This window comes from Colletotrichum truncatum, assembly GCF_014235925.2.
Source record: "Colletotrichum truncatum strain CMES1059 chromosome Unknown Contig_0003, whole genome shotgun sequence".
NCBI classification, from domain to species: domain Eukaryota; kingdom Fungi; phylum Ascomycota; class Sordariomycetes; order Glomerellales; family Glomerellaceae; genus Colletotrichum; species Colletotrichum truncatum.
The window spans coordinates 1,009,841-1,026,810 of record NW_027222400.1 but is presented as its reverse complement, the minus strand read 5'-3'; the positions used below and the strand labels follow the sequence as shown (position 1 = coordinate 1,026,810).

General features: G+C 47.4%; 5 protein-coding genes across 5 annotated transcripts; 3 read left to right on the top strand and 2 right to left on the bottom strand.

Annotated features, from left to right (window-relative positions):
* Positions 1 to 319: 319 nt before the first annotated feature.
* Positions 320 to 1,099, top strand: CTRU02_205157 (uncharacterized protein; the record flags this gene model as incomplete). The annotated part of the gene is made up of 1 exon (XM_036724263.1): positions 320 to 1,099. One exon carries the CDS (start codon positions 320 to 322, stop codon positions 1,097 to 1,099), a length of 780 nt encoding a protein of 259 aa, XP_036583890.1.
* A 2,070-nt stretch (positions 1,100 to 3,169) lies between these two features.
* Positions 3,170 to 5,014, top strand: CTRU02_205156 (major facilitator superfamily transporter; the record flags this gene model as incomplete). The annotated part of the gene is made up of 6 exons (XM_036724264.2): positions 3,170 to 3,322; positions 3,395 to 3,664; positions 3,734 to 4,117; positions 4,179 to 4,539; positions 4,601 to 4,660; positions 4,716 to 5,014. 6 exons carry the CDS (start codon positions 3,170 to 3,172, stop codon positions 5,012 to 5,014), a joined length of 1,527 nt encoding a protein of 508 aa, XP_036583891.2.
* Positions 5,015 to 7,271: 2,257 nt separating this feature from the next.
* CTRU02_205155 (uncharacterized protein) lies at positions 7,272 to 11,079 on the top strand (the record flags this gene model as incomplete). The annotated part of the gene is made up of 8 exons (XM_036724265.1): positions 7,272 to 7,848; positions 7,895 to 7,980; positions 8,038 to 8,639; positions 8,686 to 8,796; positions 10,429 to 10,614; positions 10,668 to 10,818; positions 10,891 to 10,986; positions 11,041 to 11,079. 8 exons carry the CDS (start codon positions 7,272 to 7,274, stop codon positions 11,077 to 11,079), a joined length of 1,848 nt encoding a protein of 615 aa, XP_036583892.1.
* Positions 11,080 to 11,254: 175 nt separating this feature from the next.
* CTRU02_205154 (NACHT domain protein) lies at positions 11,255 to 15,107 on the bottom strand (the record flags this gene model as incomplete). Its single annotated transcript, XM_070204508.1, has 8 exons — positions 11,255 to 11,610; positions 11,725 to 12,525; positions 12,591 to 13,024; positions 13,080 to 13,337; positions 13,388 to 13,493; positions 13,544 to 14,122; positions 14,175 to 14,549; positions 14,612 to 15,107. 8 exons carry the CDS (start codon positions 15,105 to 15,107, stop codon positions 11,255 to 11,257), a joined length of 3,405 nt encoding a protein of 1,134 aa, XP_070061612.1.
* Positions 15,108 to 15,567: 460 nt separating this feature from the next.
* Positions 15,568 to 15,984, bottom strand: CTRU02_205153 (uncharacterized protein; the record flags this gene model as incomplete). Its single annotated transcript, XM_070204507.1, has 2 exons — positions 15,568 to 15,716; positions 15,792 to 15,984. 2 exons carry the CDS (start codon positions 15,982 to 15,984, stop codon positions 15,568 to 15,570), a joined length of 342 nt encoding a protein of 113 aa, XP_070061611.1.
* Between the last annotated feature and the right edge of the window lie 986 nt (positions 15,985 to 16,970).

Here is a 16,970-nt window from a genome sequence, read left to right as displayed (position 1 = left end):
GCGGCCATCGAGAGGTCCGTAATCAACGGCGCTGAAACCTAGGTCTGGTGACTCAAAGCTGCTCTGATTACAAAGAGGACAACTTGTATACTCATCATATATTATCATCTGTCAAGTTGGCATTTCTTTGTAATAGTAATCAGTCGCGGTCGTTGTCTGGTCTATCCAAGAGCCGTGTATATAATCATCCACACTTCTAGGTTCTTACATTTTACAAACCATCACTCAATCATCTTCTTTGATAAGTACTCATTCATCCTCTTCTTTCCTTGCCTCTACCGAAACGACATTTAAACTTGCATCACCACCACACGTAAACATGTCTGCGCAGAACTGGCAAAAGATTATGGCCACTTCCTTTAAGAAGCTGCATAAGCCTGGCGAGCCCGTCGTCGTTATCAACGTCTGGGATGCGGCATCTGCCCGAGCCGCAGCCAGCGTGCCTGGCGTCAAACCTCTGGCGACGGCATCGTACGCTGTCGCAGCTACTTACGGTGTCAATGATGACGACTTGACCTACGAGCAGAACATGGCTGCCGTTGCCAAAATTGCTCCGGTTGCACAGCGACACAATCTACCTCTGACGGTTGATTTTCAGGATGGGTACCTTGATGATATTACCGAATCAGTCACTGAACTAATCAAGCTCGGGGCTGTTGGCGCCAACATCGAGGACTTGAACGACCGCACCGGCAAGCTCAGGTCAAAGGAAGAGTCCGTGGAGAGAATCAAGGCTGCGGCTGTGGCAGCAAAGAATGCCGGGGTTCCAGACTTTGTTATCAATGCTCGGACTGACGCAATTGGTGCGGGTGAGTCTATCGACGAGGCCATTGGTCGAGCAAGAGCATTCTTGGACGCCGGCGCTACGACCGCGTTTGTCTGGGGAGGAGGAAGTCGAGGGTTGAGAGACGCCGAGATCGTTAAGATAGCCGAAGCGCTCGACGGACGCCTGAGTGTGGTACTACCGGCGGCTGACGGATTTCTTACTGTCAGTGAGGTGGCGAAACTCGGTGTTGCCAGAGTTAGCCTTGGGCCACGCCTACAATCTGTTGCCACCAAGGCAATGATGAAGAGTATTGCAGAGCTGTTGTCTGCATAAGGGATTCTTCTACAAGACAGCAAAAGATTGTTCGATCGGAAGGAATCTTATTGCATTACATTTGAAAAAGAGTCTATCCTCCGTGAGATATTCCAGGAACAATTTAGTCTCAGCCACATCGGTCTTGGTTCTCACGGATGAGCGGGTGAATATTGTTTGTGGGCCTTCAGATTCGATACCTTACCCATTGTTCGATGACAAAACAGCATAGAAGAGGAGTTACATCATCGTCGGCAAACATATTGTTGCATACTTTGGCGTTGGCGATATGTCAGAAATTTCAGATAAAATATGACATAGACGTACCATAAAGTTTGCGAGAGGCTTAATGGCTGCGTTGGACAGGAAGCGGCTTGGTAAACTCAACGATTTCTGGAAACCTGGACTCTAAAGAGTCGGCAGAGAGAATCATGGCGCTTTTAGTACACACATAAATATCAAATGACTGTCCAGCCACTACTAAGGAGACTTATCGTCAGGATTGTTGGAATACCTTCGCTGTGATAGCCCATGAACCGAATATTTCAAGACGTTGCTCGCGACTTTCCGAATCTTTCGGAAATCGTTCCAGCCAATCTCAAGCAACAGGCCTGTACCTAGAATACCTCTCCCAGACTGAGCCGCAACGCATCAGCAACTCCATTCGATACCTGAATACTTTCCCACGTGCGCCTATGCACACTTTCTACTGGTACAACACCCCTAGCACTTTGCCAGGATACACTCCCGCCAACTTGGGCGATGAGTTAATCCACTCCTCGCATGAGCGAACCAAGTCCCCGGTGAATTAGCATCATTAATATTTTCCATTGGTTCTGGTTCCTTTAGGAGATTTTCTGAAGAATCCAGAGTGCCGTCCCTGCCGATCCTGCAGGGTCCTGTCAGCAAGAGCCGCACATCATCAATGACTTGGGTACAAATTTGAACTACCAAGGTGTGATTGCTGGCCTAAACTCGACCACAATAGGTCTCTAACTGTGGTGAAAGCCATGGGTTACAAGGCGCATTAAGTTGTGTCGAAGGAACGGACATGGATCAGTTCACGCCCCAAAGAGTTAGCAGAGAGACAAGTTCGGCATAGTACTGAACTACCAGGAACATTCCCTTAACTTCGGTGTGCCCCGCAGCAAGACATCAGTGGTTGGTGGGCATTATGCAGTGGGACTCTGTACTTCTCCAAGTCCTTCAGCGTCTGCTTGCCAAGCCCAGAAGCTCCCGGCGCGGCACGCCCTGCCCAGAAAACGCTAAAAAGCTTAGCCTGCCACCGAACAGCTCTCGACGTCATCTGTTGTCAAAAGAGCAGTGCTTATTGGAGAGATCTCCCTGAGCATCAGACTGTAATTTTGAAGTAGCACCTATGAAAACTCTTCTTTTACACAAACCTGGAGTTGGAGGAACTACTGCAAGTTCAGGTCGTCTGACGGGGACGCCGTGTGCTACACGTGTGTATCCGCACCAAACTTGATCCTATCACATTCAAAAGGAGCTACAAGCCTGATTCTATCCCCCAGTCATGCCGTATATCCGGGCTTATCACCAACACCAACACTCAAAACTGCGTAGACGGTGGGGTCGCCATCAACAAGAACCAACCACTGGCATGCTCTGTACCCTCGGTATAAACCACCGGTGACCCCATTCATAATTTGGTGGCGGGAATAGGCCACGCACGACTCGAGGAGCTTCCTATAGGCCCATCACTTCCTATCTGCCCCGTCTGAAGGGGATGATGGCTGCTCTTTGTGGGTTTGGACACGGGCTGCGGGGGAGAAGCTATCGGGTGGCTCTAGCGTCCCAGCTTAAACCGACGATTGGAATTGCCTGCGAACCGATGGGCTTGTGATCGTCCGAAATATAAGGTGTTGATGTCCCGCATACTTTTGCAGATCTACTCTTCCTTTTTTTTTTACCTCGTTGTCGGCCTAGGTCTAGACACTCGCCATCCTGTCCCTACCACCGTTCACCAGTCGTATCGTGGTCGCAGGTTCTCTCGCCAGCGGCGCATACAGTACGACTTGCCATTAGATCTTTAATTGTACCTTGCAAAGGCCCGATTGCCGAACAGACACAATGTTGGGTTTCTTGAAAAAGGACCCCTCAGAGTCCGAAACAGCTTCGCAGGACGCCGTTGCCGACGCCCCTCCCCGCAAGCCGTTCCGTGAGGCCATCGTTCCCGTAATAGCATGCGGCGCCGGTCTGTTTTCAGACGGCTACATCAACAACGTGGGCATTTTACTTTGATTGTGTGAACAATGAAATTGGCGATTATGGTGCTAATGCAACAGCCTTCCGCAGGTCATTGGTTCCGTCACCACAGTCCTCGCCCTCCAATATGGCGACCTATACAAGACCTCTAATGCTAAGAAATATGTCGGTGACATTGCCTTTGCCGGCACTGTCGTAGGACAGCTTGCTTTTGGCTGGCTCGCCGACCATTGGTCGCGCACGAATTCTCTTCTCGTCTCGACCATCATCCTGCTTGTCTTCACCGCTCTTGCCGCCGGCTCCTATTACCACGGCGACGCCGTCGGCATGTTCAACATCCTCGCTGCGTGGCGCTTCTTCGTAAGTTATCAACATTTGCGGCGCCTTTGGCGCACTCGAAGCGAATTTGCCGACTCACATTACTACTAGGTCGGGATCGGCATTGGCGGCGAGTACCCTGCCGGCAGTGTTGGCTGTGCAGAGTCTACCGGCGAGCTGAAATCCGGTTCAAGAAACCTCTGGTTCATCATGTTCACCAACACTATGATCGACTGGGGCTTCGTTATCGGCGCATTCGTCCCGTACGTAGTCGCCGCAGCCTGCCACAATGGCCACTACAGCACCATTTGGCGCACTAGCTTGGGCATCGGTGTTGTGTTCCCCATGATTCTGTTTGTCCTCCGTCTGTTCGTGAAGGAGCCGGAAGAGTTCCAGCGAAACTCGATGCGCTACGCCAAGACGCCTTATCTGCTTTCACTCCGTTTTTACGGGTGGCGCCTCTTCATTGTCAGCTTGATTTGGTTCATTTACGATGTGAGTTTGCATACGTGATCGTAATATGTGAGATCCAACTAATCATTTATTGTACTGGTAGTTCTCTGCCTACTCCTTTGGCATCTACTCGTCAACCATTCTGAGCAACTTGTACGGCGACACCGCGCCTTTGACCACTGTTTTCGGCTGGAACACCGTCATCAACCTGTTTTACATCCCGGGTACTATGCTTGGTGCTCCCGCATCTGACTGGCTGGGCCCGCGGTACGCTCTTGCTGTGGGCGTGACCTTGCAGGCTATTGTCGGCTTCATCATGGCCGGCGACTACTTCAACTTGTCACAGCCGGGAATGGTGGGCGGGTTTGTTGTTGTTTATGGTATCTTTTTGGCCCTCGGCGAGTTTGGTCCCGGCAACAACATTGGCTTATTGGCGGCCAAAACCTGCGCCACGGGTATTCGCGGTATGGCTAGTCCTATCAGTTTCAATTCACGCATGATTTCAGAATACTAACAACTTGGCAGGAAAGTACTATGGTATTGCCGCCGCCATTGGCAAGATTGGTGCTTTTGTGGGCACTTGGGGTGAGATTAGATCCTAGTCCTAAGATTACAAGATGGTTTATTAACTTTGATGCAGTCTTCCCCTACATCCAAGCCGCTGCAGGTGACGACGCAGTCGCATCGGCACAGTACCCCTTCTGGGTCTCCTCGTCACTTTGCGTGTTATCCGCCATCCTTGCCATTTTCTGTTTGCCTCACATCGGCCAGGACACCATCGCAATTGAGGATGCTCGCTTCCGCGCATTCCTAGAGGAGAACGGCTATGACACGCGCCAGCTTGGTCTCAAGAAAGGTGAGGATTTGGACAGTGCCGATCGTGGGGAGGTACCTGCAGATAATATTGCTGTTCCGAAAGGAGAGAAGCCGGTGGCATAGACAAATATTTGTTTGAGTGATTGTCAGAGAGATCATTCCCAAGGGAACAAGAGCTCGGGGATACGATAATGTAGCTTAATAAGTACAGCACGAAGTAAATAATTTTAGTCACTGCTCCGTGAATAGACCAAACACCATGTCGTCTCCGAGAAGCGTGTCTGTCATCAGTTCGTCCAAGAAGCTGAGCCAATAGGCGGTGCCATCCAATTCGATCGCTTCGTAGTTTACAGATTTCTCAGATGGGATTACGGTATCTCATTTGTCCGTCAGCTGGTTTCTTCTAATATGGTTGAAAGTATGATTCACCGTTCGATTGGAACTCGTTCGCATGGCTCGGATAATTGGGACCCTTCTGCTGCTCCAAGTTTCTCTATTTTATGCAGTGAAAAGCCGATGCTTTGTTCGTGGGGTCTGGGACATAATATCTATGGATCGTTGAAGCCAGCGCAGCTAACACCGGTCTTCCACAATCAATGCCCTTTCAGCTGTTGCAAGTGTCTGGAGAAAGCAAAAGGTTTCCTCCCTCCCCTGCGATACATTAAAAAAGTAGAAATAATTGTGGATGTTGATGTAAATTTCCAAGGTGCCGTGAGTCTGATCTTTCCGCAGGCTAACTTCTCTTCCTCGCAAGTCAGCATTGTGTTAGGTATTTCAATGGTCAATTAAACGCACGCTTTTTATTTCCCCAATGTTCTTGGTTGGTACCTTCCTTGGTATGTTTGTCGAAGCAATCACGACGAGAGCCTCTGATAGGCAACAGTAACCAGTATTTCAACAGAATTGTTCTCTTTTTACATATGTTCGGCTCATCTGTTTTACCAGCTGAGGTACAATTGCCAGAAGACAGCAAATATTCCAGTTGAGATTGACCGCAATTGAGGTTGGTTGTAGGTAAAATTGAACGCGGTAACCTACGGTTAGTTAAGGAAGCCCTTTAGTAAACTCGTCGGTGGTGTGTTCTTCACTCGGTCGATGGCACCTTTGATACCTTCACCGGAGAGGAGAGCATGAAAGACAACAAGATAAATGTTGAACAAAGGAGTATAAAACAACTGGTTTAGGACTACTATCGCGCCTGCGGATAGTGTGGTAGATGTGTACCTTAGTTAGAATTCCTCCCAAGAAAAAGAAACCATCTGTAACGCGGAACGATATTCCTGCGCCGATGATGATGCTTCGAACTGATCAATACGGATCATACTACTCTCCTCCAATCTACTTTGCTGAGATATTACCGACGCAGTAGATTATGGGCGTGCTGCATAGTTGAGTGATGTATGGGCGACAATGTTGTTGGCGCGAGTACCAACTGAAGAATCGTGTGAAGATTTGAAGGTAGCTCGTAACTTGATAGGAGGGCGAACTTTTTAGACACGTCGCCGATGATTTTGAAGGTAACTCAGGTTTGATTTTCGAGGCACTGCGACATTTAGGAAGAGATGATCTGTATCGATGAGGCTGTCTAAAACAAATGGATTGAAACTGAATTTGAGCACAGAGTTGTCAAGACAGTCGGTTCAATAATAGTCTGATTGTCATCATTAACTTTCTAATTGATGAGATTTTTGATTGTTTGTGTCTGGCAAGACTCAAGACTCTGTTTGGGAAAAGTGCAGGGTTCGAGGCCATTGTGTTGTGGTCGTTCGGACATCGATATCCGATCACCACTAGCAAAATTCCATAAATGGACCGGGCCCACTACGGACAATGACTTGCAGCACCTCCGAAAGCGCCAGCGCCATCTGACTAAATGTGACGTCTATGTCGTCACTGTTTTGCAGTAACAGCATCAATTTGACATTGCCGAAAGAGGCTCTCGGATCATGACTTTTGGGCGGTTTTAGCAATAAGAATGTCTTTCATTGGTGTCCCGCAAGATGAAAGTTCGCCCCAAGCCAAGACTGTTCCGAGGCATGGAAAGTAAGCATGTTAAGCGATGCGGTGTGGTTTGTGTGATAAATGCTATCAGCGCTGACCTAGAAAATTGTTCGGGCTGACATTATCTCTCATTCAAACGTGGCGAGCCACTTGTCCCTCCCAAACTAGGAATGGCGCAGTTGGCTTTCTGCACATTGAGCCTTGCTGCATGGTGTTAGGCATCCAGCGCCTGAGGGCTCAACGCCACCAGTGGCTGTGCCAAAGTAAGGCAAACAGAGCAAGACAAACAGAGGAAGAGTTCTTTAATGTCACTGACCGCTGGATGAGATTTCGTACTTGCAACTCGACATCACCGACCACTCCTGCCGCTGCTGACCCCATGGTGGCCAAAACGGAGACTGCGGCTCTAGCTTCGGCCGAGAAGCGTCGTTTGTCCGCTAGCTATTCTGACGAAGCTACACAGCATACCAAGAGGGCATGCCGTACCCCATTGCTACAGCCTGATGCTACTGAGAATCACCCATCTCCTCTGACAGAATGGCTGGACATGGCCTTGGATACTTGGGTTACAAATGACGCAACAATATCGCTGGAATGCCCCAGTTCTGGCCTAGCCATTGATGAAGCACCCATAAGCTACACTGATTGGCAGAACAGCGATGCTTGTAATGCGAATTTTGACACTTCAGGTTATGGAGAGCGATCTCCAAGCGGCTTCAACATATCCTCGCACAACCCTCAATTTGATACGACTTGCTCCACCATCGGACAGTTTGGATGCGACACTGAAATCGTGACAGGCTTGAATGAAGCTGACCGTGTGTTTTGGGATGATTGGTCTCAGCCGGCAGTGATGGACGTTTCCTATGAGCCAGAAAACCACAGAAGCTCTGAAGCACTGCCGAATATACATCCTACAGCTGCTAATCTACCGCTTGCATTGAAAAGTCATCTCAGTGAGTTTAATGATACATGTCGACAATTAAGCGCTAACCAGATGAGACTCTGACGACCTCAAAAAGAATGATACTGCTGAGAACATCCAACTCGAAAAGCCAGATACCTACTCTGACACATGTTTTGGAGTGGTAAGTTCAATGATGATGTGAGAACGTACTTATGAATTCTAATTATGGGAATCAAAGATCTACACCAATGTGACAACATCCTTTACTCGGAAACAAGACACAACATCAGTACCCGTTCGTATAGAACCATCCGCGAACTTTCTGAAGTTCTACTTCCAAGACTCTAACAAATATGCCGGTCTCATCACCCTACCTGTGTTGAACAAGTTGCTAATGGATTTTGACACAAAACTTGACGCCACGCTAAACAGGCCCCAACCCACTCAAACAACAGGTTCTAGGAAAAAAGACCAGAAAACCGATGAATACCGCCCGAACTCAGAGTCTTCACTCCGTATAGTTGTCAAAGGAACAATGAAAGAGGCCTCAAATATTGGAAAGCTGTTATCTGATGCAGGTTTCTACCTCCAGCATCCATCGGCTGATGACTGCGACATGGACGTCGAGTACTTCAACCCGCACTACCTCGTGCGCCCAGGGTCTCATATGCCGCGTCTAGGCGAGCTAGATATATCTTCTAACGATGCAGCCACAACACCTGCAGGCGCTCTGGATGAGACAAGCAAAAGTCGACTGATGCGGATCTTTGACAGCGCGGGCGATGATAATATTCTGCCCACAACAGCACCAAGTCCTCGACTACGTTCAACTTTGAAACGGTAAGATTGACATACTGTATACTTTATCTCGAGCTGACCGAAAAAGGCATCAATTGACTGCCCTTGCGATGATGAGCGAGAGGGAGTGTGGCCTTGTTGAGGCGCCCCAGTTTCCGCTCATCTGGGAGAAATCCACCTTACCTGACGGCACTGCAACGTTAGTTTTCTTTCTTTGTTTCCTGACATCATTGATAAAAAAAAGGCTGAGACTACTTCTCCAGTTATCGACATAGGATCACCAGACACACAGACAGTCGTCCATCCTTGGCACGTGGAGGTATCCTTGCCGATGTAAGAAACTCTCCCTAATGATTTCCGTGGACAACATTGGACAGACAATGACATCGCCATAGGAAATGGGCCTTGGGAAGACACTGAGTACTCTTGCGCTCATTTGTTGGTCCATTGATGTGCTACAAGACAATATGATTACCGAAAGCAGCAAACAATCTTCAACGCTAATTGTGACACCAAAGTCGAGTATGTTTTTTGTCTGCCGTGACGAACTCTAAGGGCGTCAGTTCTAATAAATCTTAGCAATACATGGATGGATTGAACAGATTAGAAAGTATGTCTCATGCCCATTGAAGGTTTCAAGCTATCTAAGAGACGTCTTAGGCATATTCTTCCGGGTCAAATTCGAGTCACCATCTATCATGGCCCTGACCGACAAGCTGTGGCGTCTAGTTTTCGAAAAAACGATATTATCTTAACCACGTATGAAACATTGAGGTCCGAATTTCCTGAGAAGGGGCCTCTCTATACTGAGAATTGGTTTCGTGTCGTACTTGATGAAGGTAAGTTCAACATCTTGCATATTCAATGTCGGAAATATGTACCTAACCCTTTGGCAAATGCAGCTCATCATATTGGAAATCGGTCTACCATGAAATTTCAAGCAGCATGTGGGATTCAGGCTCTCAGACGCTGGTGTCTCACGGGAACCCCCATTCACAATTCACTCGACAATTACGGTGCATTACTGAGCTTTGTAGGAGTAGCACCCTTTATCGATAAATCTCAGTTTGCTTTCTGGATTGCAAATCCAATCAAAGAAGAACAACGAGACAGCTGGAAGAAACTTCAGCTACTTGTACGAAGTACCAGTTTGCGTCGAACGAAGCAACTGACGGACCTCAAGCTTCCGCCTCTTGACGAAAAGATCGAGCATGTTGAATTAAGCAAGCCTGAGCGCGAGCTATATGAATTTTTCAGGCAGCAAACAGCCACAGTGGCTGCTGGTTTCTGGCAGCATGAACTCATCAAATACCCAAATTCACAGCAAAAAGACGGGAACATGTTATCACTCATCAACTTGCTTCGAGTCATATGCAACAATGAAAGCTTGCTGCCTTCCTCAGCAATGAGCGCATGGAGGTCAAAAAAACTTGATGCTGTCAATTGGAGATAGATGGAATCATCTAGGAAGGCTTGCGTCATATGTCAGGCAGGTCTCGAAGAATCCTTGGAAGAATCGTTAGAACCTACAATGGGGTGCGGGCACCCCATCTGCGCATCGTGTTCACTGAAAAGAGAAGATAACGACCCGAAAATGGATTTTTCATGCCCGGAATGTTCTGCAGGAGTCAAAACAGCACCTGATGACATTACGTCATGTGACTTTGAGATGAATAGTCCATCTTCTAGCAAGATAGAGTCTTTGCTACGAAATCTGCATATAGAACAAGCGGCTAACAGGGAGAGATTAAGAGAACCTCCGGTCAAAAGGTACGTTGAATAACATTTACCGCCTCATCTGCGCCTTTGCTCTAATCTTTTATACATACAGCGTTGTTTTCAGCTACTGGACCAAGATGCTTGATCTTATCGAGAAAGCATTACACTCTCAGGGTTATTCCTGCCAGAGAGTCGACGGTCGAATGAACCTTCGAGATAGAGCCACTGCGATTCTTCAATTTGCTGAAGATCCGAGCTGTACGGTGATGCTTGCAACTATCAGTAGCGCGGGTGAAGGGTAAGTTAAATCAGCTGACTCGTCACCACACTTCGGTAATGAAACAAAATCAGCATCGATCTAACAGCGGCAAACTTCGTACATGTTATTGAGCCACACTGGAACCCCATGGTGGAAGCGCAAGCAATTGCCCGTGTGCACAGAATCGGACAACCGTATTCCGTTGTCGCCACCAAATACGTGACTCGGAATTCAGTGGAGGAGGTAAAGTTTCCAGAAGCTCCCAAACCTTTCACACAATAAGCTATTCTTTTCTTGTTAACCAAGCCCAATCAGTACGTCCGATGGATTCAGGAAGACAAACTTAGGCTTGTAGCACAGTCTCTGAACTCGGACATTTGCCAAAAGGAGATAGATGCAGAAAGATGGAAGGTAAGACTCATCATTCGAAACTCATGTTCCAAGAATGAAACTAAATGTTTTTAGAAGCTGAAGCTTTTCCTTGGGAGGCCGGATAATTCGTGATTGATACGACTAGTCTTAGAAACCTGACATTATTGTATTCATGTACACTTCATTATCGTGAGATACCTGCTATAGCCACTTTGAAACAAACACCTGAATCGATGCACTGAGGTTGTTTGATTTGACACCAACTAGACAATTGCTATCTAGTATCTGGCCTCCTTCAGCTGGTGCATCAACCTCCCTTAGTCTCTCGCTTGGATTTTGTCTTCTCCACTAGTTCATCCCACGAGACGCCGAGCCACTTTGAAATCTGTGAAGTTCCGTCTTCATCTTCCAACTTCCGATTCTTGGAAGAAGTGGCGGGATCGGCACCATGATAAAGGAGGAGTTCCATAAGTTTGGCAGCCTCTTCTGTTGTCTTCCTTGCCGCACAATGTAAAGGCGTTTGGTATTTGTCGCTCCGTCTCCAGTCAACTTCCGCTCCAGCGTTCAAGAGTGTTCGTGCCAGATTTATAGAGCATGTCGTGCTTGCGACATGCACCAAGCCGTCTCCCAATATCTTTCTGTCTAACCTTTCCAGGATTCTCATTTCTGACCAAAATAACAGGAGCAAGCACTCTCTTTCCTCTTTATTTGCGGTTGCAGCAAAAATGCTCTTTTTCACCAATCTTTCCATATAATCTCCCATGTCCATTTTCATACCCTCAAAGCCATTGATACAAATCGATAGGATAGTTGCTTTCCATAAGTCAAGCATTTCCCTCGATTCAGAAGTTATTATAGCAACAAGAGTGCCAGAAATTAAGTCCCTAACATTAAATTTGTTAATTTTCATGCCACTCATTTTATCAATCAGCCATTTTGATGTGTCGACATTTTTCCCTTTTATAGCTGTGGTGCACAATTTTAGGTGAAAATCCCGGTACTTAACGCCGTCGCGGTATCCCATTTTCAGCAGGTTAGGCTGAATGACGTCTAGCATTGCCGATGATCCTAACGCAGCTGCCTGGATGGACAGCTCTTCTTTCACTGCGTCTGGAAGGTTCCCAAAACGAGGTAAGAGCGCTCTGATTAACTCCACATTGCCAGTCCCAATAAGATCAAACAAGAGGGGCTGGATTTCATCTTCGTCTGGTTCGTTAATCACGCTGGCTTTTGCTTGCTGTTCCGGCTGGTGGTCGCTTTGTAGATGGCAATCTCTCCATTTACGCGTCAGAAATCCCGTGCTCGAGTATTCACACCCAGGAACGTCACATTTCCACGGCTGTTCGTGATGCTTTTCGTGAGACTTTCGGTCAGACCTTGCCTCAAATCCATGGCGACGTGACTGGCAGCGCAAGAAGCCGCATTTGAAAGCTCTCGACCCGTAGTGGTGCTGTATGGCTGAACAAGCACAGCTACGTTCGTGTTGCGTTGTTGGGCAGAGAAGTCGATCCAGTTGATTATATATAGAGACTGAGATGAGAGAAATGGTTAATGGATCTAAGTGTATCCAGCGTGCCTCTGCCGTCCGTAGTCAGTGCACGTCGATACAAACTTTCTTTGCGAAAAAAATCAATCTTACGTACCTTTTCCGAGATGATATTCAGCATTAGAAGATGTCTTCTGGAACCCAGAAACGTTCTTCAACATTTGCTGTAAGTGAGTCTGCTTGGGTCCAAGGAAGTCAAACATCGTTTCTATATGATGACCATTTTCGGTGCTGGTCTCATATGTCCACGCAGATCGTTCGCTATGAAGACGCTCCAAGCCGTCCTCGAGGTCCCTCGGCAGCTCTTTGGCTTTTTTCAAAACCAGAAACTGCTTGAGCAACTCGAACCAGAACAGGGATGCGAAATCATGGAATCTGTAGGCTCCTGAGACGAGATTTGAACTGATATCCTCCTCCAACAACTCAAGATCATGGTGCCCTTGGCAAAGGTATGTAATGCAGCAGATGGTCAAACTCAGCGTTGCATCTGAGAGTGCAATGTAACCGGATGTTTGGTTATGAAAGATGTATCTATGTAAAGTTAGCCGATCGATGAAAACTGTTGAACTAGAAAATAAAAACCTACTCCTTGGCAGTAAAGTGTACAAACTGGACGTGGTCATCCACCACTTCTACGATCGGCCCACAAACCCGAACAACATCGAGGACAGAGACCACTTTAGCATCTCCATCGGTGTCTTTCGGATTTACGAGTAGAGCTTGTTCAATCTCCCGCCTGGTAAGAGGGGATGGAGCGCAGCCTACCCATCCTAGAATTTTCCGGGCTTTATCCTTTAACGACGCGTTTGTTGATTGGTTCACTTTGCTAAAAATTCTTTCGTATCTGGGATGTCAATTAGCGTGGATACACTTATGGTTCATGGCTAATCGTACGCATCATTCAGCGAGACTGGAGGGCAATTAAGTAAATTACGAAGCTCATCCGCGCTATCAATCTCCCAAATAATAACGAAGATTACTCGTGCATATAGGAACATCCCTTTCGTCCAGATGGTCAGCGCCATATACATGGCAGGAGCAACGACATACCTTTCGCAGTATGTGCGAGTGACGCTAGTGAGCCTTCGATCTCGGCTTGGAATTCAGGAACGAAGGACTTCTCTTGAAACCACTGCGCTATACGGTGCTTTACGTAAGCTTGGATACTCCCAGAGTTCCTATTGTGTATTTCAATACTGGCAGTGTTATCTCGAAGAATGGCCGTTATATCAGATTCTGACCTGCTGCTGAGGAGAATTCGACATTCGTCGCAATTTTTGGAAAGCTGTAGTAAATGTTTCAGTAGTCTGAAACGCTCCATATCCTCAATCTCGTCAATGCCGTCAACAACTATGTAAACCAATCCGGCGCATTTGAGCAGCGACTCAAGGAGATCTACCGCAACATCAAGGCTGCTTCGCATGTTTTCCTTGGCAGATTGACATAATGCTGCTTGAAGAGTCTTAGAGTCGTCAGTGAGCTGGAACATTAAAGAGTGCATGATGGAGAGCGCTGTTGTATGGGATTCTTTATAACTGAGGAAGGCAAACAAGGTTGCGCTCCGTTTCGATGCGTTATGATTAAGTGACTTGACATAGTTGACGACCGATGCAGCAAGATGTGTCTTTCCTGAGTTTGCTCTCTGTTAAAGAGTGATGGCAAAAGTATGATGTGTGCTTACCTGATCCTGGGATCCCTTTAAACCACATAATTTTTGGTGTGGAAATCGAGGAGTCCATCCAGTTTTGGAACGTTTTGTCTCGAAACAACCACTTTCCTGTCCCTTCGCAAACGTTACCATGCAACCGATATAAATCTTTGTCGTAAATTTTAGGCGAGGTGTTTGCCCGGATACTGGCGTACTCTCGGTCTGTGAGAGCGCTCTCATTCAACCGAAAATTCTCCAACTCTCGGCGCCTGGCATCATGTGCCTCGCGAATCTCTTCCAGCCGGACCTCACTGCGCATGAGAAGCGTGTGACGCTTGATAAGCTCGCCCACCATTTTGATTTTTTCACGGCGGCTTGGCCAAAGCATTTCGAAGACGAACTTCAGTCCTGTTCAAGTTTGATAGCCTTTAGTTAATTTCTTTCCTGCAGGCGGTAACGAAGGGACGTACGTGATGACCCGAAAAACTGCAGAGTGATCAGGTAGAAGTCAAGAATGTCTTTGAAAAAGAGAACAAGAAGTTCATTGATCCTGACATTTTCTCCGAAAATTCTCTTGATCTCGGTGAATTCGGGTAACAAATAACCAATTTCCTCGAGAGTGTTGACGATGGCGTCGAATGATTGTTTCAACACGTTCGCCCACTGAAGGATCAATTTGATCGGGCCCCAGATGAGTGCCAGTATGTCTGGTTTTACCTGGACAAAAGTATCCACTGCACCAGTGTACTCCCTAAGTCGGTTCAGATAGATTTCAATCTTGGATAGGTGGCGGAGATGGCCCGTCTTCGCCTGCTCCTTCTGAATTTTGTCCGTGGCATCATACACCTGCTCGATGCTAGTTGTCTCGAGTATTTGGCGATAGAGTGATTCGTTCTTCAGGCTAGCCTTAAACTCTCGCATCGCGCTTTCGAACGCCTGTTGCATCGGATCGTATGTGCCCGCCATAATGGCTCATTGGGGGTGTTGCTGATTTGCGCGATGTGTGGGAAAGATGGTTAGTACGGCGTGGGGGATGCTTTTTAGAAGCTGACGGGTTTGCCCATGAAAATGCCCAACAGTGTGGTGGGGGCTGTGCAATATCTCACTGCGGCAGATGCGACATCTCAGCCAACCATTGCGTTACACGACAGGTGAGCTGCCTGAAGTGCACATCTTGAGAATTCCTTGCAACAGCCTCATAAATAGTCTCACGTGTGCCAGTAAGCCAAATCACAGCAATCGATTGTCACCAAGAAAAAGAGAACGTCACGACTAATAATAGCGGAAACAGCGTGTCAATTGTATCGCAAAGTATTGACGTGTTCGAGTCTATCTATCCAAGTGACATGGCATTGAAGAGCGAAGGAAGAAGACCACGCTTTGCAATATAACACCACATTTTAATGTCTTCCGCGCAAATTCCAGATCAACACGAGGTCCGATAAACCTGGACTTCCCAGCGCGTCGGGTGGGTAGTAATGCCGCCAACAGATGCGCCAAATCTGCACCTATTCATGAGGTGCTGGGCACCATCCGCAATGGAGCCAAAGGAGGCCAAAGTCTTCGTGGTAGAGGCCTATGGGGCGAGTGAGTATGTCATGAGGGAAGAAACCTCTGAATTATGTGGAAAAGGTCTATCAAGAGTGTTACTTACGCGATTAACCCACCAAATTCCAGCGCCGTAAGAACAGCTTACACGGCCCTTCTGGTTCGGGCCTGCACGGGGGCGTCCCTTCACAGCTCGTAGATACCTGATTCCCTCAGTGATGCGCTGAGAGCTGGCCCGGATAGGCGCATCATAGCAGGAGTAAGAGGCGCGGCTGAAGTCAGTTCGTTTTTCCATAGATGAATGCTCTTCGTCCCGCTGCTCGAGCGGCTCAGAAAGAACTTTGAGGTCGAAGACTTTACCAAGATAGTCGTGGAATTCGTGGTCAACGTGTTCGTAGAGCTTCTCGATAGTACCGTTGAAGGAAATGACTGGACCCCCAGGACCGGTTTCGAGTTCCCAAGACAGGTCATTGTCCTCGCCGTCGAGGGCGTTTTCGGTGACCGTGTCAACGAAGACGCGAGCAAGAATCTAAAGTAAAACGCAGTATTAGCATCGAAACTAACATTTGTGTGGCGATAATAAAGGCGCTGACCAGCTTGGCACAAAGCCCTAAAAAGACTAAGAGGGTTTTGGTCTGCATCGTGATTCTAGTTTGGTGTTTTGGTGGTTTTTACAGCAAGTTCTGAGAAGCGTGTATGATATCAAAAGCTAGATGTGTTTTGAAAAGGCGCTTGTGCAGAATCAGGAATCAAAGTTGGGAACTTATGGCCCCTTTATATACAAAGCAGCATATGGTTCTAGGCGTACAACTTTTGTTCTCAATCAAGAATGAATTATTTCAGGGATGCTCTAAAACCTTTGAGCCCTGAGATGGGAAATCCCATTTGGTCTACTATACGCCTTGCTGAACGATGTGTTCACGACATCAGGCTAACGGCAAGTGAGTAGCCAATATCTATGCGCATGTTCTCTGTTGTCTTGGGTTAATAAATGGCCAAGTCAATGAACAGACGGTATGTACGTATTCAAGCAAAGCCGAAGATGTGGAGGGTCCCGAATAATACTTCCTTGTAATGAAATCAGGCCACTCGAGGTCGTTCAGCTTTCTTGGCATACTAAACGCTTCTCTCAGCCTGACACACCATCCATCCAACACAGTGTTGGATTCTGAATCATCATTTAGAGTGAGATTTAGAGCCTTGGACTCATGCTAACAGGTATCATCACCGCTAACGATGGGACAAAAGCCAGACTCTAGAGGACAACTTGACTTCAGACAT